Genomic DNA, 27222 nt, shown 5'->3' on the forward strand with positions numbered 1-27222 from the left:
TAGAATGCCTCCCAGATGACATGTTCTGGGCATGTCCCACCAGCAGGAGGCCCAGGGGACGGCCCAGCTCAGACAGGAGAGTCTCCCGGCTGGCCTGGGCATGTCTTGGAATCGCTCTGGAAGAGTTCTACAACGTGGCTGGGAGAGGGAAGTCTGAGTTTCCCTGCTGAAGCTTCTGCCCCTGTGACCCAAACCCGGATAAGCGGTAGACGATGGATGGATTGATAATGCTGCTATTATTTGGTTGCCATAGCCTGCCAACTCCAGCCCTTTCTTTTTTGTTATTGTGATTGGTGGTGTCATATACGACTATGAGCCTTTATTGTAAAAAAAATAAAATGGGAATATAAACATAACCTTGAGAAGATATTTAAGTAAATAAAACCTGCAAGCATTTGTGGGATAGTCCCACAATTCAATTCTTCAAGCTGTTGCACCTTTTTTATTTTCCAGGGCATTCTAAATATGTATTTACCAAATTCATTATTTTGTAAATTACACAGCCTCCCCTATTTTCAATTTAAAATGTAACAATAAGGCCAGGATAACATTCCTTCAGATAAGACATACATAAATGACAAATTGGTCGTACTTCAATTAATATGAGGGACCGCTCTGAGCCAAAATGTTATTTTCATCCCAGTTCGGTGCTGCACACAAGTAGGCAATAAACAATGTATCATTTTTACAATGTAACACAACAAAAATATTTGGCAATCTAGGGTCAGTTTTTTCATGCATGAGGCTCGACCAGTTCTTTTCACCTATTTTATGTTATGCCCGCCAGGAGGAAGAAATGCCCCTAACTCTCCTCACTGACTATAAACAGTATGATTTGTCTATAAAATCATAAGTACATCTCTGCATAACATTGCTTTTAACATTGTCCTAATTAAACATGTCACCCACAACCTCAGCCGCCAAAAATGAGAAGTGTAATCCAGCATTTCACACACTCACACAACTAAATGTAAATATACAACTCACCACCACAAATCACAATCCAATGATCAAAATTATGTCCATCATGAATTCACAATTTACAAGGAGATGTAAACAAAATGTGACAAAAATGACCTACACAGTGACCAAAAGCATAGTGCAGAAGTTTCGTTCAGGAGGCCAAACCCAGGAAAAATCCTCCAACAAAGCCACTGGACAAGACGATGTTTCTCTTTATAAAATCGCTGGCCTGTATGACAGGGGAGGAAATCATGATCAAATCAGCAGGGTGGATAAAAAACACCAATGGAAAACAAAAAAAGAGCATAACTCTAAGTGTAAAACAGAATCGTATTTCTCTGTTTCACTTCTTCTTTTTAAGGGGGGGGGGTGCAATTTCCAAATTGTTAGCAGGTTTGGATCTTCATTTTGCCCCATCCCTTTATTTTGAAACCCCAAAAATTCTTCCACAAATCTTCATGGAAAACGTGTTATCCACCCACCCCAAAAACATTTCATTTGAATATATTTTTAAGAAAACATGCAAATAGCTAGAAGATAGACAAGCATGAAAGAAAGCTTTTTTTTTTTTTTTTTTTTTTTGCAGATACCTTTACCTCCTCAATGAACGTGTTGAGTTCTGGGGCTGCTTTGTTTGCTTTCTTCTTCAGGTGTTTCTTGGCTTTGTTTACATCTTTCTCCACTTTCTTCCAGTCCACCTGCACGTAGCCACTGTGATTGGCAATCTGTGTAAAAAGGGCATACAAATTTAGGATTTGTCAGTAGAGACAGACAGCTTTCCACCTTTTCTAGATGTATACTGAAACACAATTCTAATCTCCACTGCTAATGTTTTAGATTACATTTCTAACACAAAAGATTCCCTTTCCCTTGACATTCAAATCTCGCACATGCAAGAGGATTTAAAAAGGTGCATGTCTTGCCTGTAAAAGGAGGAACCCTCCACCGACAGCAGTGGCTGCCACTTTCCCCACTCTCTGGAAGACATAACCGGCACACCTGCATGCATTGAATGGGGGACAGAAAAAGGATGAATGGCAACATTAAACATTCTATGGAAGTCCACTGAACCAAATATATGGTGTTTACCATCCTGTGATCCCTCCCATCATGAGCTGGGTTGCCACCGAGTACTTCTCAGCTAGCGGCCCAGAGTTGTTCCCAAACACCCTGCTCCACCACTGATGCCGCCGAGCATATTCGGTCAGATCCACCACCTCGTACACCTCTTCATCACTCTCTGGCTCTTCCTGCCCTGTTGAGAAGAGTTGAAAAACGATCCAATTCAAAGAGGGAAAAAATGCAAGTGCATGTGGACCTGGATTCTTTATTAGCATGACATTATAAGGAATGGCTAGTTGAACTGAAGCACTCAGCTGTTAAGACACCTTTCTATATAGAATCTCCAAAATAGCTGTCATCGTTACGTCATATTGATGGGAGGACGTGGGGCAGTATTTTTGAGCAATCTATCGGCAAATTCTCCCGCAAATACTTCAATAAAAATTGTGCACTAAATCGAGTCATACAAACAGAGGACATGCTCCTAATGTATCAAATTATTTGAAGCAAACCCGTCGATAAGTCATACATTAACAAGTCCGCACCTTCCCTCTGCTCCACGGTCGCCATTTTGAAGGGGCTGGAGAATTTAACAGGATGTTGACAAAATAAGCCGCGCCCACGCGATGATGCCGTGTCCACGGACGTATATATGTCAGTGGCCGTGCCACGTCGCTCAGCAACCTTTATTATTAAAATATTGCAACCTTTGCTTCTTGTCGGGAGAACACTCCGGGCTTGTGGCGACATATTTGAACATTCAAACATAAGTTACATTGCATGAAAGTCGTGGATAGAATCCAATATTTACAAGTACCTATCAAGCTGTCTTTACTTTGCAAAAAAAAGTGTTGTAAAATCAGTTCTGATCAGGTTTCAGTGTGCAGACTGGTTTGCAAAAAAGATGATGTACAGTGTATTATTGAAGACGAGAGGCAATGGCAGAGAAGTCATATGGTGGGATGCACGCATGTTGATTGGCTAAAACACAAGGTGAGGGCGTGGCCACAACGGCGCGTGGGTTTGCTTCGTTGACACAATTAAAACAACTTTATCTTCTCAGCCGAAACGCGTTTAATTGAGGAATACTTACACATTGGATTATGTGTTCATGTAGTCGCAATTGAGCCACGGTATGATCTCGCTTTGGGAAGAAAAATGTGACGTTGAAGATCAGCTCGCGGAGCGCTGCTTGTCCCCCGGAAAGGATTTACTACATCGAATCGCATCTTTTCAGGCTGGGAAAAGTTTTTGATCGTTTGCTTTTCTTCGCTTCCGTCTGTTTGATTCGGTGGAGTAAGCCGATCGCCTGTGCGTTGGGATTTTCCATGCAATCGTGCAGTGTGTCTGTCGCTGTTGCTGCCTGCGCTGCTGTTCGGAGTCTCGGCTCAGCTTCTGATGGTGGTGGTGATGAGGAAAAGAAAATGGCGGCGGGAAAAGCGAGTGAAACAGAGGAGGACTTTCCTACACTGACAGCCCAGGAAAGGGACAGTTTGGCCGGGATTGACAGGTGGGAATAGTGGGAGCGTGCCCTCACGCATAACGTGAAATCGAAGGGATATCTTGACCTGCATGTCTACATTTCAACCGAGGCGCTCCGCAACTAACGCCGAGCCACCTTATGTTGTCTTTTTGCTTGCAGCTCACTATTTGGATTTCAGAAGCTTCATGAAGATGGCGCCAGAACGAAGGCCCTGTTGATGAAGGTAGCAAATCGAAAGTAGATGCGATTTACAACTAAACGTGCTGGGATCACTCGGCTCGACCAGTCAAGTAAAATGCACAGCAGGGAATCGGCCCCCAAAGCTATCCTGCTTGCAAGCGGCCCTCCTGCATAAAAAAGCAGTTAGCCTATGTGTTAGCATGCTAGCTTAATAGTTAGCTCCCCTCATCCGGTGATCAGCGACCCTGCACCTGCGTCTTTTCTGTTGCGGCTGTGTCGTTTATAAGTACCCCAATGTGTAGTTTACAACACTTCGCTGTCATTAAATTGTTAATTCGTGTTTGTGTTGCGAACTACGGAGGGCTATGTTGCAGGCAAATATCGGCCGTTCCGCTCAGCGTGTCAGTGGACCTGCTCCGCTGTGACTGACGTTCTCGTAGCACCACAACACAACCTCGTCACGGTTTTATCCTGCACGCGACCGTTATTATTTTTCCGTCACTGCATGGAAAGAAGTTGCATGTGCTCATTGGGTGGTGTCCCGTCAAATTTAAACCCCAAAACAACACTGTGTGCTGAACCTGATCTGTTTGCATAGATGCAAGATCACGAAATCAAATATAGGTGCACAAAATGCCCGTTTTCGATTGACTGCTGCGACGGGAGTTGAAATGCTGAATTGTCCTCGTGCACGCACTTTGTGACTTATTTGGTCGGGTTCGACGTTTCATATAACGTTTATAAATGGCTGTCCAAGATGGCGGGGACATGGTGATGGAACTCTTTTGATGTGTCGGGTCGCGTGGATTTTCTGCGTTGGAGGCGTGTGTTTGCAGGGGCCGTCTCGCACGTTAATATTTGTTATACTTTGAGTATACTCAAGTTTAAGGCTCCCTATTTATTACGTTGCGTTTGCAACAAAAAAGTAAATGATCGGTCTATTCACACCCAACACACAAAGCCCAGAAATAATTTATTGGGACTGGTAATTGAATTGTGCTGAAGTATATAAATGTGAGATGCTCTCACTTGGAAGGAGCTGTCCACCTATCTTCTCGCTAGGTGGTGCAGGATACCAGGAGGGGCTATGACTGCTTAAATTGTCACATGGACACAGGTCAGCAGCAGGCACCAGGCTTGGCAGGGAATACAGTCAACAGCCCCTGGGATGAATGCATGAGTTTGTGCAAAACTCTTGGGTTTATGGTTGCTGCTAAGTTAGAGCCAGGGCCAGCGATGGAGCAGGTGCACACCTCATGCCTGAGGGGATGTTATGATTTTTTCAGCTCCTGCATGTCACTTGCAAATTTGTGATGGCACACGTCATTCAGAACAAGGCTCCATTTTATACTGCCGGTTTAACTGGCCAGTTCCGTTTAGTGCTTTTAAGATGAACTCCTGCCTATCTGCACGTCTATTTGCTGAAATTTCACATACACTGTACATATTTTGTTATTTTTTTCTGTATCACCCCGAAATATCACAAATTGGTGCCAAATCTTGGCTAATAAGAACAAAGAAATTGGTGCCAAGAAAATATGGTGCGCTAGCTCGGTTGAGAAACTTCTCAGCTACATCCACATATTTCTTAAACTGGGTTATTTTTTTGTGCTCATTCACGTTACAAAAACAAAGGTCACAACGGAATGCATGATGTGACACGTGCGCACAAAACACGATGCCATATGGCACTGTATTGATACAAGTAAATGTTAGCGATGTCAGGAAAAATTCCGACCCAAATGAACCTTTTTAAGCTTAAGCTTTTTCTGTTTTGTTCCAAAATGTTTGTCACCAAAAGAACACGGCCGACCAACATACTGAACTGAGTGACGACTAGGGCCCCCAAAGTGTCGACTAATCACGAAGATGTTGACTATTTTGATCGTCGATAATTATTGTAATTTCTAGACTATAAGGTGCTACTTTTTGTACAAGCTAGTTGTCGCTGGTGCAGTTTATATGCTGGTCCAGATTATAGTCGGGAAACTACAGTAATTTTAATCGTAGACGAGTTGTTTGATTATGCATTTATTCATTTGGCATTGTATTCTTCTCTCAAAAAATGCCATCCTGTCATCCTAAACCGCAGTTTGACCGCGCACGTCATAATTCTGAGGAGCACTTGAATGCAGCATAACTTTACACGCGAGTTGATGGAAATGACGAACAAATCCGAACAAGCAACACCCCCAGCCTCATTCGGGTCGGCCGTGTAGGGACATTTTGGATTTCTGATTGAGACGACAGAGGGTAGTGATCGTGTTGTTACCCGAACGCTGCCCTTAACAGTTTCATTTATTTTTTATGACAGAGTAGACTGATCATAAAACAAATGTTTATTTTAGTATTCTTGGTTGATTTGTGATTAATTAGAAGTACCTTATTATTGAGGACTGGTCTAAAGAGATGTTATAACATACATGTATACAATTGAGTCATGTACATGTTCTTAATATTGCAATAAAATCAAAACATTTTATCTGGAGGTTTTCAACAACTAAAAATAAAAGGCTTTTTTTTAAAAAATATTTTCAATATTTAAACTGAACTAAAGTTCGAACCAAACCGTCACTTTAAAACCAAAACTTGAACCGAACCGTGGGCATGGTGAACCGTTACACCCCTGAAGCCTGGTGTGCAAAGCTGGGCCGTACATTTCCGTGTCCAACAAAGGAGCTGGGAATCTAGACATCCATATAAGATCAGCTAAGCATAAAGCTGCCGCTAAAGGAGAAAGCCCCTCAAGTAAATTAACACTTTTTCGTCAATAAAACAGATGCTGCTGAAGGCAGCTTTGCATTTCACACTGTTAAACATCACAATGGCTACAGATCCATGGACTGCACTTCTGGCTGTTGTACTGTTTTGTTTTACAGTGAGAGGCAAAAAGCAGTTAACAGTTTAATTTCTATTGTTTAAGTGCTCTCTTCTGCCATATAATTGTTGCCAGTATTGCACTGATCGTATAGTCCATTTTTATTCCATTATTGTTGTACTGTTCTGTTTAAAGTGTGAGAAGGAAAACAGTTTATACATGCTTCAATACTCTCATGTCTGGCGCCACATATTGTATGCTTGTTTGCAGTTTTGCACGGATGTTATAAATGTTATAAATCTACTTTTAAAGTTGCACACAAAGTTTAAAAAAAAAAAAAAAAAAAAAAAGCAACCAACAAATATTCATTCTTATTGTCCTCATTTTTGATCAACATAATCTGGTCACTTTAGCCTAATTTACAGTACTAAAAAAGGTGCAGACAACATTTTGAATGTAAAGATCAAATTTTGCATACTTGAGAAGCAAAACAAAATGTTTTGGATAAAAGTTCAGTAACAATTTTTTCAGCAAGGATCCCAGCTTTCCAGAAAGCTTGAGTTGTGCCTTGTAAGCTTGTCTCCTAAGGCTGTTTTTTTTTTTCTTTTGCACAAAATGATTTATTTATTAATTGCGGCGAAGGTATGTACTCTATGTATTACGTGCCGTCCTCTGATTGGTTTACCACCCCGATCTACATAAAACATTGCAAGTTGAGTGTACTATCATCTTTTTTGTCTTTCTTATTGATTTGTATATAACTTCAAATTAGACATTTTAAATCACTACTATCCAAGCAAAGTGCATGACGTCATTGACGTATGTGTGCATATTTTCCCCTCAGGCTGTCCGCTGCTACGATTCGCTTATCCTCAAGGCGGAGGGAAAAGTGGAGCCTGAGGTGTTTTGCCAACTAGGCCACTTCAACCTCCTCTTGGAGGACTACCCAAAAGGTGAGTTTACACTGAGGAATCTCCTTTTATTGATTCTTTTAAATCATCTGCTTTCTATATTGTGTTGGATTCATGTAATATGTAATCTCCGAATTGCAGCATTATCGGCATACCAGAGGTACTACAGTTTACAGTCAGACTACTGGAAGGTAAGCTAGCCACAACCATGCTTACATGGTTAACTCGAAAGTATGATGATGATGGACTTCATTCTGTTTTATGCATCTGAATAAGTCTTCTCATTCCACTCAGAATGCTGCCTTTCTGTATGGTCTGGGAATGGTCTACTTCCACTACAACGCCTTTCAGTGGTGAGTTATGTTGAATGTTATTGTTTGTATATATTGCCTGTTTTAATACAGAACCACATTAATTTAGACAGGTGATAATAATGCCCAAGATGTATGAGGTGACAGTAGCTCATGTATTTGCAACGTGAAAAAGATCTTTCCCAAAACTATGTGTCGCAAGACGTTTTGAAGAATTGGCTCTGTAGAAATGTAGGGATTTTTTTTGTGTGTGCTTGCTTGCATGTGTGTGTGAAATAATGATCTTTTTGGGGAATCATTTTGAGTCATCGCCTATAAAAAAAAAAATCTCTGCAAGATCTAATAGCTGAAATATGTGCCACCATTAACGGAATATGTATCATTAAAGAGGAAGTCAACTCGAAAAAGCTCTTGACGATAATGTTGTTTGTGCCCCACTAGTCTAAACACAGCATTCTGATCAATATTGTGTTCATTGAATAAGAGTTAAGCAGTCAAGTTCTTTTTTTGAGAAATACAAATTAATTGACACATGAAGCAAGAGAAGGATTGACTTTGAGGCAGACCAAAATACAGCTTCACTGTAGACCAGGGATTGTCAACCAGTGGTCCGCGGCCCTCTAGTGTTCCGTCGGTCGGATTTCAGTTATTAAGAAAGTTTTTTTTTTTCCCTTAGCTGTCACGTTCTCATAAACTTTTTTTTTACCTTCACCAGGGCGATCAAAGCATTCCAGGAAGTGTTGTACATAGATCCAGGATTTTCCCGAGCCAAGGAGATCCACCTTCGACTGGGTCTCATGTTTAAAGTCAACACAGACTACGAGTCAAGCCTAAAGGTAGGCCCAACCCCAAATTTGCAATGTGAATGAGTGTAGTTAGGAAGTGCCTTTTCTAATTTCTATCCCGCTATTCTCTCACAGCATTTTCAGCTAGCTTTGATTGACTCCAATCCCTGCACTTTGTCCAAAGCTGAAAGTAAGTTCAGAACTCATTGTCTGTTTCCTCAAAATGGTAAAGGGGTGTTTGTTCGATACATAGCGGGGGCGGAGAAAATAATTTATAAAATGCTGGAGCGGCTATCCCCGCCTTCCCTGTCTTAAGTCCTTAAATACTTATTTAGTAGAATATTTGTAGACTTAATGAAGCTTCCTCATTTCCCTTACCTACCACTGTGCTACCTTGGAAGCTGCCATATCCATTTTTGCCCAGCTTGTGTATGTGTGTGGGGGTGGGATTGAGTGTGTTTGACTGTGTGCGTGACCGTGTGTGTATGCATCTCATTCCTCTTCTCACACGCACACACAACAAGGGCAGCCCCCATCCTTCTTCCCTCCTCTCTCTTCTCTCCCTCACTCACTCTATCTGCTGAGAGTCACTCAGGCAGTATAGATCAGACACTGCGGCGTTCCGCACACAAGAAGGTGCTGCCGGGTTGACCGCCACCCTTCTGCTCAGTTAGATTGTGGACAGTCGACCTTGGGATTCCAGTAATTGCACAGCTTTGCCAAATATGCCAGGACAAGAAGGAAGCGGAGCACTACTTCTGAAATTCCCTTGAGTGCTGAATCACCTAACTTTTTTTTTTTTTTTTTCCTCTTGCAGTTCAGTTCCACATTGCTCATTTATATGAGATTCAGGTAAGTGTTTTTCTTGAGCCATTGTCCTCTCCAAAGGACGCAATTATTTTGAATTCATGTAAAGAGCTGCCACATATTGATGCAGTGTTATTAGATAGCTTTTTCTTTTTTAAATGGTACCCTACTAGTCACAGAAATCTTTATTTTCTATTCTTTCAGCCAAGTGCTGACAAATGAAGGGGGGATGCATGAGTGGGTAGCAAAGGCGGGAGGGAATAGGAAATTATTCTTAGCCGATCGGCGGGGTTGCCACGGAAACGACAGTCTGTCTCCCCCTTTTTTGTATGCCGATGGTGTCTCTCTGTAGAGAGGTAATGTCACTTTGGCTGGCTCTTAAAGAGTGTCACTAATACACCTTGTGCTATGTCAGAGCAAGCACCAGCTTTATGGTTCATTTTATTGGCGGACTGATGATGTTTTATCAATGCTTCAGAAGGAAAACAGGGGGACTGGGCTGTGCAGGTTAATGTTTCTTCTCAAAACCTCTTCACTGCTCCTCCCATCCAGAAGAGATATCGGGCTGCCAAGGAGGCCTATGAAAGCCTCCTGCAGACAGAGGATCTTCCTGCACAGGTGAAAGCCACTACCCTGCAACAGCTTGGTAAGATCCCCCCCCTCAATGTGCAGCATTACAATCTGAGGTACACAGAAACTAACTACCTTTGTCTCCCCAGGCTGGATGCATCACACAGTGGAGCAGCTCGGGGACAAAGCCAGTAGGGATAGTTATGCTATCCAGTGTTTGCAGAAATCTCTGGAGGCAGATCCCAACTCTGGACAGTCATGGTACTTCCTGGGCAGGTAGGTGGCACTCCTTTGCTATACTTGATGTTGTAAACTGAAGAAAATTAATATTGCCCAACTGTTGCATTACTTCCACCAAGAAGGCTAGTTTGTTTGTTTATTTATTTATTTAAACTGAGCTGGATTAGCTGGAATTAGTGGGGAGGGGGGATTTAGGTACACAATGCCTCACAGCCTGTGTCTCTTGCAGGTGCTACTCTAGTATTGGAAAGGTCCAGGATGCCTTCATCTCCTATCGGCAATCCATCGATAAATCTGAGGCCAGCGCAGATACTTGGTGCTCTATAGGGTAAGGGCTCATTTCTCAATTGTCACATTGCAAATTTATCGTGTATGTTGAAATTAGGAACTCTGAACCCCTCCGCTTACTTTGGTCTATACTGTGTCATGGAACAGGGTGCTGTATCAGCAGCAGAACCAGCCCATGGATGCGCTGCAGGCCTACATTTGTGCTGTGCAGCTGGACCACAGCCATGCCGCCGCCTGGATGGACCTGGGCACGCTGTACGAGTCGTGCAACCAGCCGCATGACGCCATCAAGTGCTACATCAACGCCACGCGCAGCAAGGCATGCACCAATGCCACCATGTTGACCCACCGAATAAAATGCCTGCAGGTGAGTGGAGAGAGATGTGCAGCAATTCAGTGACGGTGCATTTCAGCCACATGTGCTCCAAAAATTCATTCACCAATACTGCTGACTCGTCAGGTTTATATAATGTAAAACCCACCTCTAATACAGGCAGAATTTATTTTTTCCTTACACACAATTTCTGACACATTGCCAAAAAATAAGGAAAACAGTAAAGTGTCACAGAAAATCCACGTAGTGTAAGATATAGTAACACAAATTAGTCCCAACTGCAGTACTTTGAAGAGCCATTTACTTTCAAGGCCAATTTAATCAAACAACTGGCATGTCGTCATCTGGGGTCCTGGGAGTCGCCGTGTCATGCCACTCCTACATTTGCTTTCGGTTTTCTTGAAAGCAGTGTCATGTCTACCCTAAGCATGCGTCACAGTCCCACTATGGCACAGAGACTGCTTGCCCTCAAGGGTCATATTTGGGATTGTTGTTACTGAGAGTCAAGGAGATGCTACCTCCCCATTTTAACCACACATGGCCAAAACCTCCCCTTCACTTGTGTTGTAACCTGCTTGTATCATTGCTGATATTATTTTTTAGTATTATTATTTTTTTTATTTTGAGGTCATCACTTTTATTTTATTTGTTTAATTTTAGCAAGAAATCCTTTTGTGTTTTTCTTTCTTTTGTTTGTTTTTTTTGTTTGTTTTGTTTTTCACATCGTTTTCCATTCCCCTAGGCTCAGTTGAGTAACCCCCAGCTCAGTAGCCCACAGAGTAAAACTAAAATGCTCCCTCTTATTGAGGAGGCATGGAGTCTACCAATCCCGGCTGAGCTCACCTCTAGGCAGGGAGGCCTGAGCAGTGCGCCACAGCAGGTGAGAGACCAGATGCCTCCCCTTTGACCTGAGACGCTCAAAACACATAATCCTAATGTACACGCCGTCATGCCTGTCAGCACATGCACTGTTGTGCACACGGTTGGGTAACACTTGTTCTTGAGCTCCACCACCCACAAAGATGTATACACCTGAAAATCTTTTATTACCGCCACTGCTGGCCTCTTTCAAAACCGTTTTGGGATAGCACCTCCAAATGTAATGTGGAGGTCACGGCTGCTTCACAGCGCCTGTTGTTTAGATGGTGAGGGAGTCTAGCCAAGTGTTACTCAGCCTCCCACCCCCTTTCTCTCCAGTAGTCGATCGGTTCCATCCATCTCTTGCCGCCAAAGTTGAACATTACTCTTCCCACTCCCTCACCTCACCACCCGAACAGAACGAGATATAGGTGGAAAACATTTTGTCGACAAATTGCTCCTGATCATTTTGACACTGTGACTGATTAAAAGTCAAGCGGGTGCTATCATGATTCTCACACGCATTTGATCTTGTGACAAGGTTGTGCTTGGTTCAGCCTCCAGCCCCCTCATATTCTATTGCCGCTTAATTTGCGCCTGTTTCACAGTAAGAACTTGTAGTATTTGATTACGCGTGATTGCTGCTGTTTTTTTGGACTGCGCATTGATGCGTTGTTGACCCAAGGTCTTTTTACTGGGTCTGAATGATCCTCAAATATCAATTTACAATGGTTATACAGTGTGTTTTTCATGTTTCTGAATCTGAAGGGAGAATAATGTCACACAATTCTGGTGATGACATAAGGGGGATTTACATTAGCTTGAAGTTCTCTTTTATATGGCAGCTGTACCTATGGTACTGTTAAATGCATTTATGGAATTCTATGCACACACACATTAATTCTGCATTTGGGCTGAGAAAGTTTACATGCAGTCACTATTCGGGTTAAGGTCAAAATTTCAATTTCTCAAATCCGTTGACACATTTCAATAATCCGATCCAAATGTCGTCGCATGGACTTTGTGAGCAAATAGATATAATTTCCGTTTGTTACTTTCTACCCTCAATCAAACACATTCATGTCACTCACCGCAGCAATTAAGCAGCCGCAGTTCCCTCCTTGCTCCAAGTGTTATATTTTCTTTCTGCACCTATGAGTTTCGCCATGATTGTTTTCTCCTGGTTATGTATTTCTAGAGTGTTTTAAAAATCAGCCAGAGCTAAGTAAACACCACATCGGGTTCATGAATCATCATGAAGCTTCATTTGCCCATCATTAGTCGTCACATCAACTTTCTATATTATTACTTTTGTCAGATTCAAGTTATTTCAGTGGGTTTTTCTTTCATTAACTGAGTTGTACACACGAGGACAAAATCCCACGTGTGTACATTTGCTCCTGGTCGGATCAATTTTATCACAGCTTGGTAGTGTCTTGCATTGATTATGTGACCGCCGATTGGTGACAGCAGGGTTTCATTCACGGGACCGGAGCCAAGCACCATCCGCTGAACAGCGATGGAGCTTGTTGTTGCGATGGGGAAAATGTCTCAGCGAATGTAAACTTATCATTTCCTTTGTAGTAACAAGTCACTGTTCAACGTATTAGAATATACAATATAAAATATAAAGCCAAGTTGAATTGCTGAACATGGCGGGCAGCAAACCGCAGTCTCACACATCCCCGGCTTGGTCCTTTTTGTAATTATATAAATATATGTTACAGGTTGCAATCATTTTGAATTACCCTGTAGCTATTACACAACCCCAAGTTAACCTTCCATCAGTGTCAAGTTTCAGTACCTTCAAACGAATGGACACTGAAAAACCCGTACCTAGCATAACCTCGTACCCGCTGGTTGTTGTCATGCATATGGTCCATGTGCTGTGTCATTGAAACAGCTCTCTCTAATTTGGTTACTTCTGGAAGCAAAACCTCCCTTTTCTACCCAGTGCTATGGCACTGTGATGCTTCAGTAAAACGTGATAGTTTAGGGTTAGGGTTTAGCACAACTTAAACATGTTACAATTATTTCAATGTCAACATTTGTCTCTTTTTTTTTTTCCCCCAATTTGTCTTTCTTTCAATCCTCCTCTGCTTGGCTTTGTATTTTCTCTTGGCTTACTTAAACAATGATTCATTTTGTTTTCCTCCCTAATTACTCATTTTCTGCATCTTTTTCTTGTCTTTGTCTCACCTCTTTAAACTCTTCTAACCATAATTCAATTGTCTTTCATTATGTTTCCCTCCTCTTGTTCCTTTACTCTTCCCTTGTTTCATTTTGCCTGCGCTACTCCCCGTCTTTCTCCCGTCCTCCAGGCCTGTAAACCCAACCACGCTGCAGAGGGTGGCGGTTCAGGTCAGTCTCTGCCTCCTCACGTGGCCGCACTGGGCCAAGCAGACGACCAGTCTTGCCCAGCCAAAAGGAAGCGAGCTTCCAGCCCCGCCAAGGTAAAAGCTTTTGCTGTAAGTCTTCGTTCATTCTTTGACGCTCCCTGTTAGTGTGACTAATGTGGACTATTCCATTAATTATAAACAGGGAGATTCCTGGGTTACTAATCCAGTGCAGCAGGCCATTCCTAACTGGTACCTCTCCCCACAGAAGATGCAGGTTTGTTATTGCATTTACACCATTCCATTTTTTTATTCTTCACCTCTGGTTCCAGCTCGGTTTTGTTTTGTTTTGTTATTTTCTGCAGATATTGGAACAGCTACGGAGTAATCGAGCCAGCTTGAAACCTCCACAGCTGCAGATGTTGGAGCAGCTGGAAACTCAGTTCACCATGATGCAGCAGCATCAGGTAAAAATGAGGGCTGCCCCGATTAGGCCAGACTAGGTGTGGGAATCTTTGGGCCCCTGAATTTTTGATTCGATTACGATTCAGGGGCTACGATTCGATTACGAAACGATTATCAATGGATTTTCAAATCATGCTGCTCTTTGCGGATTCATTCATTCGTTTGTTGGTTCAGGTTTGCCCTGCCTCAGAAATGTGCATCAATCATCTACTATTAATGATTAGTCCACGAGCAAAAGAATCATTTGTAGCAGCCCTAGTAAAAAATAATGACTTTTCCATTTGTGCAATCTACACTAGCTGAGGGTGAAAGTCAGGCTAGACTACTCATCTATCACACATGTGTGGTATGAATGTTCAAGGTGTCTTCCATTCCTCTTGTAGATGCGGCAGAATACATCAGGAGGTCAGGTGCGCCCCTCCTTCCCCAATGGCCCCACTGCCAATTGCCTCCCATCCCCTAATCCCAGCCTGCATCCCACGCGGCCCCATCTGGGACTTCATCGGCCACTGTGCCCCCCTCAACCTTTGGCCAATGGCCCTGTGGGTTTTGGGGCACACAGACACTCAGATTCAGTCTCCCTTCCTGTGGAGGACAATAGTAGTAACAGTAGTAGTAGTAATAATAATAATCAGCCGGGGCCAACAGCCTCGGGGCCCAATAGAGATGTGCCTTATCTTCAACCTGCCGGCAGCGGCAACGCAGCACTGCTACCTCACACCTGCACAAGCACGCAAACACAGGACGCCACGCCACACCCTCTGCACCTTAACTCCTCTCAGGTAAGTTAAAGTTTTGCTGCAGTTCGGAGTTAATCTTCCCCAATCATTATAAGAGACGTGGGCCGGGCTCCTCCGCTCTCCCTCGCCTGTCTGAGCTGTGACATTCAAAGCCGAAGTTAATTATTGTCACAAAGCAGATGGAAAATTAAATCCCTTGGTACCAGGACAACTCCATGAATGTAAATCAATTGTGAGAGAACAACATTGGCACGTCTGCAACTGGCGTGTTGTCAAACGCACAGCAATTCTATTTGTTTTTTTTAATGTTGTCAACAAACAGTGTAACTGGCTTAATGAGTTGGTGTGCTGGCGCTGTGGTAACAGGCTGGGGCTATCATGACACCGTTGAGTTAAAAAAAAAAAAAAAAATGAATTGTTCAATAGGGTGTGCATTAAACCATGCCAAATGTATCGGTTTGATACACATGTTGCACCCCTAGCATACTTGTTTGAATTTGTTCATGCATGTGTAATATGGCTGGGCGCTCTATCGTTACCGTACCGTATTGTCTTGGATGTAAAGCTCTGCAAAAAAGCTTCGTTCTTTCGGAACGCATAGTAATATTGTTATCGTCATCCAGATATCTAGTCCATATCGCACAGCCCTTTTATGTAATATATCGCTGTGATTGCCTGGCAGCCAATTCAGGGTGTATCCAGCCTGGGTACACCCTGAACTGGCTGCCCACCTCTAGTGGTCTAATCAGTGTTTGTACCCTTCTTTCAGGTGCTGCAGAAGCGATCCGTTCCTCTTGCGGGCTCCAATACTGAGGGAACCACCTCTCACCCGCATCCCCCCAGTTCCATTGCTCCCCCACAGTCCAACAATCAGGTTGGGCATTCCAACGCGGCAACGCCACAGCAACAGCCAGCGCACAACCATCTACCATCCCCTCCCTCTCTTGCCCCTTCCTCTACCTCAAGTGGGGCAGCACCCAATGTGTCCGCTACCAAAGATGGCAACACTGCAGCCACCCTTGTGACCACATCCCTTGGTAATGGCAGTTCTGAGGGCAGGGTGCCTTCGCCATTGACATCAGCAGACGGCAAAGTGGCGCAGTCTGACAGCCTGGCTTATAATAGCCACCTGGGGGAAGAGGGCAAGGCGGCAGAAGGTGGTGAAAAGCAGAGCCTTAGCGCAGACAATCCAAGACTATCTGCCCTGCTGGCAGGGGAGGTGGAGGGGGGTGAGGGAAAGCCAAAAGGGACTGTATCAAAGACATCTCCCAACAAAGTCAACAACATCCACCCTGTGGGCTTGCCCTCAACCCCCAACACACAGGGAAGCTCAGCTGCCTCCTCGCCTGTCTCTGTCATATCCACGGCCACACCCTCGCCTAAATGTTTGGAACACACACAGACAGGCAGCCATAGTCCCGCCACACCTATAGCAACCGCACCGGCTGTCAATGGTAACGGCAAAGGGGGAATCTCTGAGGACTCTCAGAGCCCGATCAAGGCTGAACCACCTGCTGTCACTGGTCTCAAGGCCACACCACCCCATGGCTCGTCTTCGTCATCGTCGTCGTCTTCATCATCGTCGGTATCAATCTACCCCAGCTCCACAGACGTGCTGAAGGCCTGCAGGTGAGACAATTGCGTACAATTAATGTTCTTTTGCTACTAGCTCCCTCCAGTGGTAGTTTATAGTGGGAAAAGCATGCAGAAATAGTTATGTAATTGCGAGGCACTGTTGCTATGCAGATATTTTGCATCACACAATGGTAACAATTATTTTGTTGTTTTACTCAATAAAATTGACTGCATTTGTGTATCCAGAAATCTGGGCAAGAATGGGCTTTCCAATAGCAGCATCCTTCTCGACAAGTGCCCGCCGCCACGGCTGCCCCCTCCTCCTTCGCCAGCCCTGCCCAAAGACAAGCTCAATCCACCAACTCCCAGCATATATGTGAGTAGCAGAAATATTCCACTTGACCCGTCTCGCGATATGGACAAAATTATTCATCCTTATATCGATAGCCATTTTAATATTGTACACTAATGTTGGCCACTCGTGCGGGGAAGCTTTGAAAGGAACAAGAACCTCTCCTTTCTTTACAAATGGCGCCCTTGTGTGGTAGACGACTGGATTACATCAGCACGAAGAAAATACGGACAATAGACTTGTAACTAACTACTACTGATTTATCCTTCCTCGATGTACTGTCTTCGATGTCATGAAAAATACGCAACAAACAATGATGAAAAATATCCTAAAACATTTACCATTGGTAGAAATTCTTATATTAGATTGTTACTCCCCAAAGAGGAAATTACTGTAATAAGTTACTTTTGTAACTTAAGTTTCTTTTTTAACGCAGTTAAAGTTGCTAAAACTTCCACAAAAAGGCGAGTAGATGTTTGCCTAAATCTTGGGTTCATAATAACACTGTAAGAATAATTTTTCTTCTCTTGTTCCTTTTTGAACCAGCTGGAAAACAAGAGAGATGCTTTCTTTCCACCATTGCACCAGTTCTGCACAAATCCCTCCAATCCTGTCACTGTCATCAGAGGACTGGCTGGAGCACTCAAACTGGGTAAATATTGAAATGACTGTGATGTTGTGATTGAAGCTACACCACTACATGTGCATGCTACAGCCAACCGAAAAAGATTGTATTTATCATCTAGCTTTTATTCTGGATTTGATGGTTATCTGCAGACCTGGGCCTTTTCTCCACAAAGACGTTGGTTGAGGCCAACCCAGAGCATTTGGTGGAAGTGTGGACCCAGTTGTCACAACCTGCGGATGAGAACTGGGATGTGACGGGCACTAAGAAAATGTGGCGTTGCGAAAGTGCTCGAGCCCATACAACCATCGCCAAGTATGCGCAATATCAGGCTGCTTCTTTCCAGGAGTCTCTGCGGGTCAGTGACGAGAAGGCACACCCAAGAAGAATTATTATTTTCATTCATAAAGATAAGAATAAATATTGGCTGCCATATTTAATGCAAATGTCTGTTTTTTTCTAGGAGGAAAATGAAAAAAAGGCACTCAAAGAACCCTGTGACGCAGAGCCAGCTGCAGAGAGGTACAAAAGATTGGAAACTAAAAATGAGAAACGTCTTTTCAACACGAATGCGAATTTTTTTTTAAACTTTTTCTGACCGAATTTACCATTCTCAAGATAAGCGCAAAACTGTTGAATTTTTCGGGGGTGAGGGAGGGGGGTGCTCTTTACTTTGCTTTTGAGTGGGAAGGGAGCGAGAGAGAGTGACTAGCAGGTTTTTGTTTGTTTGATTGATTTGACTTGTACATTGTCACACATTCACAATTGTTCATCCTTGTTTAAGTTACTGCGATATAGTAGTTTGTATAATGTTTGACTTAGCCAGAGTCGTTGAAAATAGTATGTGCTTGTGATTTGGCAGTGTTGTGCGCAAAAGAAGAGGACCCTTAAAGCACATCAAGTTCGGAACAAACATCGACGTGTCAGACGAAAGGAAGTAAGTGTGACTGTGATTTTTCCAGCTGCTGTAGCCTGATTGAAATGGATCTGGTTTTAAAGACACATTCCTCTCCTCCCACCAGGTGGAAGCAGCAGCTCCAGGAACTCAGTAAACTGCCAGCGTTTGCTCGTGTTGTATCGGCTGGCAACCTGCTCAGCCACGTGGGCCACACCATATTGGGAATGAACACTGTTCAGTTGTACATGAAGGTCCCGGGGAGCCGAATAGCAGGTTAATTCAACCAAATAGATCATGTTTACTATTTCCTGGACCAAGGAGGTTGTGGATATTTTCAGGAATATTTCTTATGTTTAATTTTTTTTAAATTAACCGTAGGTCACCAGGAGCACAACAATTTCTGCGCAGTAAACATCAACATTGGGCCTGGAGACTGTGAATGGTTTGCCGTACCAGAAGCCTACTGGGGTGTGATGAGCAACTTCTGTGAAAAGTAAGGCCTGTGCTTTGTTTTCAAGTAGCAGTGGGTAAACACTTCAACCTTTTTTTTTTTGCGCTCGTCACTTGCACCCTCAGGAACAATATCAACTTTCTGATGGGCTCATGGTGGCCAAACTTGGAAGACCTGTATGAGGCTGATGTGCCCGTGTACCGCTTCATCCAGCGCCCTGGTGACCTGGTATGGCTCAACACGGGCACTGTCCACTGGGTGCAGGCCATTGGCTGGTGCAACAACATTGCCTGGAATGTTGGACCCCTTACAGGTATGGGGCCTCAATGGCACACCGAAAGAACACAAAGTGCCCTACCTAGTTTTATTGTATTTTTCCTTGATTCATTTATTTATTCAAAAAGCAAGCAGTTCTAGCTGAGTTTAACCTTAGTGAAAGAAAATTGCCTCTAATAAGGTGTAACCTTTGAAAATGGCATTCATGATTTCCAGCTGATCGTTGACCTTTTCAGCTGATTGGCCTCCATTTCCTTACTACGTGGTGTTACTTTACAAACACGACCGGCATCCTTCTTTTTTTTTTTTTCTTTCTTTCTCGTGTACTCAACAACTGCAACTTTTAATACAAAGCTGCTGATGTGCAATATTGATGTGTTACTGGAAATAAATAAGCCCGTGCGCATTGCCTGCAGTTGCCAGAGAGCCAACAATCGTACTTAACAGTACTGTCACCTAAGATCAGTTCAAGTAAAACTAAGTAGTTCTCCATATAATTACAAACTGATTAAAAAAAAAAAAACTTCCAATACTAACTATTCTGAGGCTGCTTATTTTCTAATCAGAGTATTAACATCAAATAGACAAAAGTATAAAATAGGATTGTGCAACCGCCTCTGGTTGTTGCATTTTTTTTGACATATTGCTTTGACTGTGTTTTTAAGCCCATCAGTACAAGTTGGCAGTGGAGCGTTATGAGTGGAATAAGCTCCAAAGTGTGAAATCCATGGTTCCTATGGTGCACCTGTCTTGGAACATGGCACGTAACATTAAAGTGTCTGATCACAAGTTGTTTGAGATGATCAAGTGAGTCAGTCTTTCACACATTGAACTGCCCTACCGTTGCAATTGATTATTTATTTTTAAAACAGTGTTGACCGGAACCTTCCCATCTGACACGTTCTTCACAGGTACTGTTTGCTGCGGACGCTGAAGCAGTGCCAGTGGGTGAAGGAAGCATTAGCGACAGCTGGCAAAGAAACAGTTCTGAGGAACAGAACTAGAGATGAACCGGCCCACTACTGCACCATCTGTGAGGTTTGTAAATTTCAACCACTGTCACCTCTTGCGCCGTCAACATCCTATGGCAGCTTGGCTTGCTCTGTGGTAATCATTTCTCATCTCAATGTTGGTTAATTTAATAAATTTTGAGAAAGGTACTAAAGCACCAATGTCAGAGAATATATGCAACCATCAATTTTATTTTTGTGAATAGGATGACTTTAGGTTGCTACTTAAAGAGTTAGACAAGCACTGTATAAGTTGAGCTCCTTTCTCATTCATTTGTCCGTGTACCTTGCATGCTCTTCAGGTTGAGGTGTTCAATCTGTTATTTGTACGCCGTGAGCTCCTGTCCAAGAAGCAGTATGTGGTCCACTGCCAGGACTGTGCTCGCAAAGGCAGCGCCGCACTGGATGACTTTGTGGTTCTGGAGCAGCACAGGATGGAGGACCTCATGCACTTCTACGATCAGTTTGCATTAGTAAGTCCAACTATTGGTTTACTTCATTGACTCAACGCGTCAGTGCGTTGAGCTGAAGAAAAAAAAAATTATGTGGTTGTGGGAATTAACCAGTCCAACCAAACCCATCCAGAAGTGTCTTCTGTTGTGATGGGGGAAAAAAAAGTAGATTCACTGCAATACATTTTTAACAGTAATATTTATTGAGTAATGTGATGTGGAATGAAAAAAGTATGAATGTGATAGATGTTCAGTACACACTAGTGTAAATAAGGCCATGCATGCCATGTTTTTTTTTTTTTACATAATAGAAAGAAGGGGCAGCTCGGCGGCGCACTGGTTAGCACAATCACTCTGTGTGTTTAGACTTAAAAGTGTAAATCTCATTCTAATTGACTAACTTGAGCTTGTTTGTTCCTTTCATCTCACGCCTCCATAGGCCCCTCCTCTTCATTCATCTTCATCTTGACATTAGGAGACCCATGACTTTTGGAGCGGAAACGTGAAGCCAATTTAAAAAAAACACATCTATGTACACGGACCCCTTTCTGATATTCAGGAACGCCAAGGCCGTCTCTACACCTTTGCCACCACCCCTCTCCCCGCATGGACGGCTGGAGGCTGAGGCTACTGCGTGTGTCTGTCTATGCAACCTATTTGGTCCACCCCCCTCCCCCCAAAATGGGGGCAGCACCAAGATTGCTCACAGGACTGTTTCTTCCTCTACCCTCTCAATCCTCTTTAATGACAGCGGCTCAGCCCATTTCAGTGGAAGACTTAATCAAAAATGGTTTGGAGCAGGAATATGGGGGGGGGGGAGTGTTTCTTTTAATGCGTGATGAAATGTTTTGTAGATATTTAACTGTTCATAACTGGCTATACCACCCTTAAAAGACTACTGACTTGACCACCTTATTGCCCCCCTTTTTCTCACTCTCTTCTGCATCGAGGCTTTGGCTTTTGATTTTTAACAATTTCCCTTGAATGTCTTCTTTTTCCCTAAGGGGCAGTAGCCTGCTCTTTGTCTATGCTATTTTGAGACTCGGTATCTTCACAAAATTTTTAACGTGATTTTGTTTTCTTTCTCAGCTTTTGTTTTGTCTTGTTCTTTTCCAACTGTTTTTTCTTAGGTAAGTAAAAAAAAGGAAAAATCTAGTTAAAAAATCTAAAATATACTAGCCAAGTCACAAAGAAAATGGGTTGCACATAGACTTATGAAATAAAGTTTAATTTGTGATTGTTTTGTTGTTTCTAATCTTGATGTAAATTTACACTATTTATAAATACATATTTATTGCTTGAAAATATTTGTTGATGGAATGCTGTTATTTTTTTCCAGAGTACCTGCCATTAAATTTGAAGGGGTTTTGTCATTTTAACACAACTCCTCTTACATTTTCTATATATAAATAAAATTGCTTAGCAAGCATTGTACAGAAACAAACATTTAAATTTGTTTTATTGTTTGAAGAATGTTTTATGAGTCAATAAACACAAAGTTGTCAAATCATCTGCCTCTGCTTCCGACAATATAGGACATGTATTTGACTAACAAAGCCAACTGTGCTTTTTTAAAGTAATGTCTGAAACCCAGCAGACAATGTAGCTGTAGACTGACACACAGAGTCCTACAATGTATGCCAGGTCCAGAAATTACCCAAATGTTTCCCTCAATTGCATGAGCATTGGCATCCAGTTGTGTATTCAAACCTTCCATATGTTGACCAGCAGCCACAGAAAGTAGAACAACCTGGAACCATCTTGGAAAGGATCTGGAGGGTTGTGGTGCCCAATGGAGACCCAGTAGCCAGATGTAGCTGCTGCCAGCCCCACAGGATCTACACTGACTACTGAGCAAGCATGGGGTATCCCAAGAATGGGGGGGGGGGGGGGGGGTCAACCTCCACCCACAAATGATGAGAACCATGGCATGCTGGAGCTCCATTGGTTGTCAAAGGGAGGCGGTTGCTGCTACTTGTGTTCACCTGAGAAGCTACAACAGAACACGATGAGCAACTGTAATTATGGGAAAATGAAGCTTCATGAACCAGTTGTTGTATTCTTTGACTCCTCTAGATGGGAATGTTGGTTTAAAGTGAGGGTTTAAAAAAAATGCTAAGTCTGTGGGCTTTCAGCTCTTTGGTGAACAGAGACTGTCATTTAGAGGTCTAAGTAAACAACAATGGGTTCATGAATCACCTTGAAGCTTCATTTGCCCATCATTAGTAATTACTCCCTGTACAGTACTTTAAGTACTATAGGACATCCTATTGTGTTCAGGTTAATTACAATACATACATATACAATACAACTTTATTCATATAAAGCATTTCACAACAGCTGGAGCTGTAACAAAACACTTTGCATTTAACAATCGGGACAACCACAAAGACAGTGAAAACAGTAAATTAGATCACAAATACAGTATTAATATTTAAATACAGAACTAGAAAAATAATAAAGTCAATCGAAAGCCAAAGATGTAATTGAATTGACGCATGAGGCACAGGCAGTGGAGTTTTGGCATTTCTTTCCTGGTGCATTTTTAATTTGAAGCCTTTCTGGTATCCTGGTGAAAAGGCACAAAGGAGACAATTTTAAGCATGGCAAATATACATTTTCAGGAATGTAAGCTACTTCATTTTGCACCCACATAACACAGTGACAATGCGGGGAAGGGTGCACTCCACACCAAATATGTAGCTGCAATAGCTCTTAAAATATTATCCAATTTCCTCCACCTATATCTATTTGTAAAATATGGCAGTGATCCAGACAAGAGGTATGTGAACTCTGCTTGACCCACACACACACACACAATTAAATCCTCACCAGCTAACAATGTCTCACTGTGTCCCTTCGAGGTACACAGACAGTGAGAGATGGAATGCGAGAAGAAACCAGTCGAGTGATCCGAGACCTTCTTCCTTCCTTCCTGTAACTGCCATCTTCAACCCACCTACACCAGTGCCTCAGCCTTGGCAAGAAACAAACAAGTGGTTCTGACTGCTAATTCTAACATGGACAATTGTCTGCTCGCCTGTTCCATGATCACAAAAGATTAACTTGAACTAGACGACACACACACAATTAAATCCTCACCAGCTAACAATGTCTCACTGTGTCCCTTCGAGGTACACAGACAGTGAGAGATGGAATGCGAGAAGAAACCAGTCGAGTGATCCGAGACCTTCTTCCTTCCTTCCTGTAACTGCCATCTTCAACCCACCTACACCAGTGCCTCAGCCTTGGCAAGAAACAAACAAGTGGTTCTGACTGCTAATTCTAACATGGACAATTGTCTGCTCGCCTGTTCCATGATCACAAAAGATTAACTTGAACTAGACGAAACAGCTATGCACAAATGCAAACACGTGCGCGCAAGCACACTGTCCACTCACACATTAATTGCAAATACCGTCCTTGTGATTGGCTGTAGCATAGCCAATGGAAATGCTTGTAGCTGCCCATTCACAAATAAACTTGGGTAATGTGATAAAAATCGACATTCTAAAATCACAATGTCTTTACTGATAGAAATCAGTAGAGAATTTATCATTTTAAATTGCCTGATCTGTTACTGATATTTATGATTAATTACTACAGTAGTTGTTGTTAAAGGGACAGAGATCACACTTTGCAAACCGGCCACCAATTTCTTCAGGGGTGGTGCAAGCAAAAGGTTATCACAAATGATTTGTAGTATTTCCTTAAGTGATGGAGTGCATTGCATTTTTTCATTGATACAGAGAATTAGTGAGCTGATGATAGTTTCCTTTGCCCCTTGCCAAGGAAACGTGTGCAGCAAATAGGAACCAACACGGCTCACCCTCGACCAAAATTAGGTGTTGCCTCAGTTGGAGAATGTACTGTGAAACATCCTAGCAGAAATTGGTGCTACCCGTTTCCATGGAAACGGCTCGCAATTAGCACAAAGTGTTGTTCAGGGGAAAAAAAGGGGAGAGAAATACACGGTGCAGCCTAGATGCATGTGCAAGTGTGTGGGATGCTGGCCTGCTTTCAAGACATGAGCACTAATGGAAGGTGGATGTAGACTGGAAGAGAGGCTCGTGCAGATGTCAAGGTGCTCGTTGGCTTTGTCGAAATCAGATGGAACTTTGTACTTTTCCCCTAACGTGCAGTGTTGTGTGTTTGTTTAGCTGGTTCATGCTGCTTTACAGTGCACTTCAAAAACAAAAGGGGCATCTGTTGCATGTGACATTGACATTGCTCCAATTCGGGAAAAGATGCCAAGAGGGCACGCTTTCGAAATCCAATTAAAAAAATAAAAATAATTAAAAAAACAAGCTAACCAGTATTGATTTTAAGATTTGCTCTTGGATTGTTTGCACAAGTATGTACAGCTTTGTCGACCTCACTAACATTCCTGAGTTTTTATTCTGAAATTTGAATGACTGAGTCTGAAAAGTGAGCATCGCTGTGATGCAACCTTCCTCCTTGCTTGGGTCGAAAACAATTCGTACTTGTAGGCGGCAAAAAAAAATGCTTGCCATCATTTCCACAGAATATGGACAGATTTGTACGTAACACGCCTACACAATTGGCGCAATTTCCTGCTCTTCAATGCGGCAGCTAGTAGCCGAGAGTGCCCAGGTGCACATACGCTGAGAGCAATTATGGAGATATTGTCGAAAAAAAAAACATTTTAGCGGCGTAATCTGACAGTTGGTTGATGACAGTAATTGTGATTAACAAGTGGGCGATTACAGTTCTGACGCAAACAGAGCAACGCAGAAGACACTTATGCAAAACACCCATGACATTTAATACCAGATGCTTCCTTTATGTGTTGAGAACATTTAATGATCTTATAATTTAATCAATGACTAGAGTGATAGTGTAAAGCCGAAACATTCCACATCACTCCAAACGCATAAATTTAAAGAATTATGTCACAGCTTCTTTTGTGTTAGACGTTTTCACAAAGCCCCCATAGTGTCTACAAAAAGAACTGAAAATGGTCAGCTTCTAACAACAGTCTTCTGCATACCAACAACTTTTACTTTTGAATCCAAAGGTCCTAAAAAAAAATGCAAATGCAGAAGTCATTTGACTAGTTTCTCCTGATCAAATGCATCAGCTGGTAGCTTATGAGCATCATGTGAGACGGCATCATGTCAGGAGCTCCAGTAATGCAGTTAACTCAAAGAGGAAGGCCAGGAATGTATCCTAAACTCAACCCCTTGTCCCCCCCACGCCCTCCCAGTCATGGGATCTCCGCTGGGTAATCGCATACCAAATACAAGAAGAATTTGGACCTCTCTCTCCTCCCGAGCAGACAGGGGCTAACCCCTGTCCCCGAGCTTCCCCTCTTTAAAGTCAAGCGAGTGCTCTGGAAACAACACCCAACAGTGAAAATAATAAACAATAAAAACATACAACTTCTTAATTTATAGATTATAATATCTTGAAATCAATTTATGTGCCAGCCCTGGATAAAAAAAATAAAATAAAAATAAAAAAACATGTAAAATGTAACCAACAACTTTTGGCCATTTCAATAATTTTACAATCAATACGGCCGCATTGAGCACTATTGATGATTTTCAGCTGACAATATTAAGTGTAATTTTAAAAAAAACAGATATAAATCCCATATGAATTCAAATCACTAAAATAATTATTTTGCTTTGTTCCCGATAAATGGCAACAAAACATTATCAACAGAACATTTAAAATGTCACGCAGGAAATTACGGAGAGATTTTCGTAGGGGCAGGGCAGACTCAACAGGTAGTCTAAAGGTTATTTATGACTCAAATTGTTCTTTCTTGCATAAAAAAAATGACAATACATTTCCGTTTTCCCGAATTTCCGTACGTGTGCGCCCTCGTGAGTTTGTGCGTGTGGCTTGGGACCACACACTTTGCGCACACCCTCCCCCAATGAGACCCCCCCCCCCCCCACACACACACACACACACACATGCACTTGGCCCACACACAAGCTAACGATTTCAAGCATTTTAAGTAAACATAAAAGCACAACATCGAAAAGATAACTGAGATATGTCATATGCAATTTGAGCAACTAAACGACGACTGAGCGCTGTATTTTTCTCCTCCACGCACGGAGCAACGTTGGTCTCCACAGTCACCGCATGGTCGAGACACAGCGTGGCCGAGTTAGTGAAGGTCGGCTTCAGCCGAGGTTGGACGGCTGAACCGTGGGCGTGCAGGGAGCAGAAATCAACAACAAAGAAATGATTTGATTCCCTTCCATTGCGGATTGTCGAGTTGTGCAATCCTCGCGCGACGCGTGCGGTCGACGGAAAGATGCGGAGGAACGAAACAAAGTGTTCAAACTTCTCTACCCGCGGTGACTCTTTTCCCCGTTTGCCGTGTCTGTCTGCGTGAGTGTGCGATCAACACTTACCGATGTTGTTGTCCGCGTGTCCTGGTGAAGGAGTGCG

At 42.8% G+C, this 27222-nt stretch overlaps 2 protein-coding genes and 1 long non-coding RNA gene across 6 annotated transcripts; 1 reads left to right on the forward strand and 2 right to left on the reverse strand.

Moving 5' to 3' along the window:
- Positions 1–327: 327 nt before the first annotated feature.
- On the reverse strand, positions 328–27222 carry LOC119133295. The gene is made up of 5 exons (XR_005100105.1): positions 27186–27222; positions 22766–23359; positions 22624–22628; positions 22171–22177; positions 328–964 (listed from the first exon to the last, which is right to left on the reverse strand). It is a non-coding gene; the product is annotated as an uncharacterized LOC119133295 (long non-coding RNA).
- On the reverse strand, positions 966–3137 carry LOC119133285 (FUN14 domain-containing protein 1). Of its 3 annotated transcripts, none has more exons than XM_037268947.1 (5): positions 3119–3137; positions 2053–2218; positions 1887–1962; positions 1554–1688; positions 966–1192 (listed from the first exon to the last, which is right to left on the reverse strand). In XM_037268947.1, the coding sequence occupies exons 1-5, from the start codon at positions 3120–3122 to the stop codon at positions 1115–1117; spliced, it is 459 nt and encodes a 152-aa protein (XP_037124842.1). In that variant the 5' UTR covers positions 3123–3137; the 3' UTR covers positions 966–1114. The 3 variants fall into 3 exon arrangements, with proteins under 3 accessions (XP_037124842.1, XP_037124833.1, XP_037124822.1); XM_037268938.1 differs by lacking the exon at positions 3119–3137 and adding an exon at positions 2571–2675 and having other exon boundaries at positions 1560–1688; XM_037268927.1 differs by lacking the exon at positions 3119–3137 and adding an exon at positions 2571–2675.
- On the forward strand, positions 3327–21755 carry LOC119133067 (histone demethylase UTY-like). 2 transcript variants are annotated; one of them, XM_037268723.1, is made up of 30 exons: positions 3327–3535; positions 3668–3731; positions 7351–7459; positions 7559–7608; positions 7712–7770; positions 8444–8564; positions 8649–8703; positions 9331–9365; positions 9873–9966; positions 10040–10166; positions 10360–10458; positions 10566–10785; positions 11495–11632; positions 13932–14063; positions 14152–14223; positions 14312–14413; positions 14795–15193; positions 15921–16780; positions 16973–17102; positions 17625–17730; positions 17856–18061; positions 18167–18225; positions 18566–18640; positions 18726–18874; positions 18980–19094; positions 19178–19365; positions 19994–20135; positions 20240–20366; positions 20641–20811; positions 21230–21755. In XM_037268723.1, the coding sequence occupies exons 1-30, from the start codon at positions 3354–3356 to the stop codon at positions 21257–21259; spliced, it is 4416 nt and encodes a 1471-aa protein (XP_037124618.1). In that variant the 5' UTR covers positions 3327–3353; the 3' UTR covers positions 21260–21755. The 2 variants fall into 2 exon arrangements, with proteins under 2 accessions (XP_037124618.1, XP_037124627.1); XM_037268732.1 differs by lacking the exon at positions 11495–11632.

The sequence above is a fragment of the Syngnathus acus genome, chromosome 2 (genome assembly GCF_901709675.1).
Source record: "Syngnathus acus chromosome 2, fSynAcu1.2, whole genome shotgun sequence".
NCBI lineage: Eukaryota > Metazoa > Chordata > Actinopteri > Syngnathiformes > Syngnathidae > Syngnathus > Syngnathus acus.

What these genes read in the sequence shown, in the direction of transcription:
- LOC119133285 (XM_037268927.1), bottom strand. Translation starts at nt 2,595, where the DNA reads ATGGCGACCGTGGAGCAGAGGGAAG. An exon ending in GACCGTGGAGCAGAGGGAAG is followed by an intron (nt 2,219 to 2,570) that starts GTGCGGACTTGT and finishes TCTTCTCAACAG; the next exon opens with GGCAGGAAGAGCCAGAGAGT. An exon ending in CGTTCATTGAGGAGGTAAAG is followed by an intron (nt 1,193 to 1,553) that starts GTATCTGCAAAA and finishes CCTGTCATACAG; the next exon opens with GCCAGCGATTTTATAAAGAG.
- LOC119133067 (XM_037268723.1), top strand. Translation starts at nt 3,354, where the DNA reads ATGCAATCGTGCAGTGTGTCTGTCGCTGTTGCTGCCTGCGCTGCTGTT. An exon ending in TACAGTCAGACTACTGGAAG is followed by an intron (nt 7,609 to 7,711) that starts GTAAGCTAGCCA and finishes CATTCCACTCAG; the next exon opens with AATGCTGCCTTTCTGTATGG. An exon ending in TCTACGATCAGTTTGCATTA is followed by an intron (nt 20,812 to 21,229) that starts GTAAGTCCAACT and finishes ACGCCTCCATAG; the next exon opens with GCCCCTCCTCTTCATTCATC.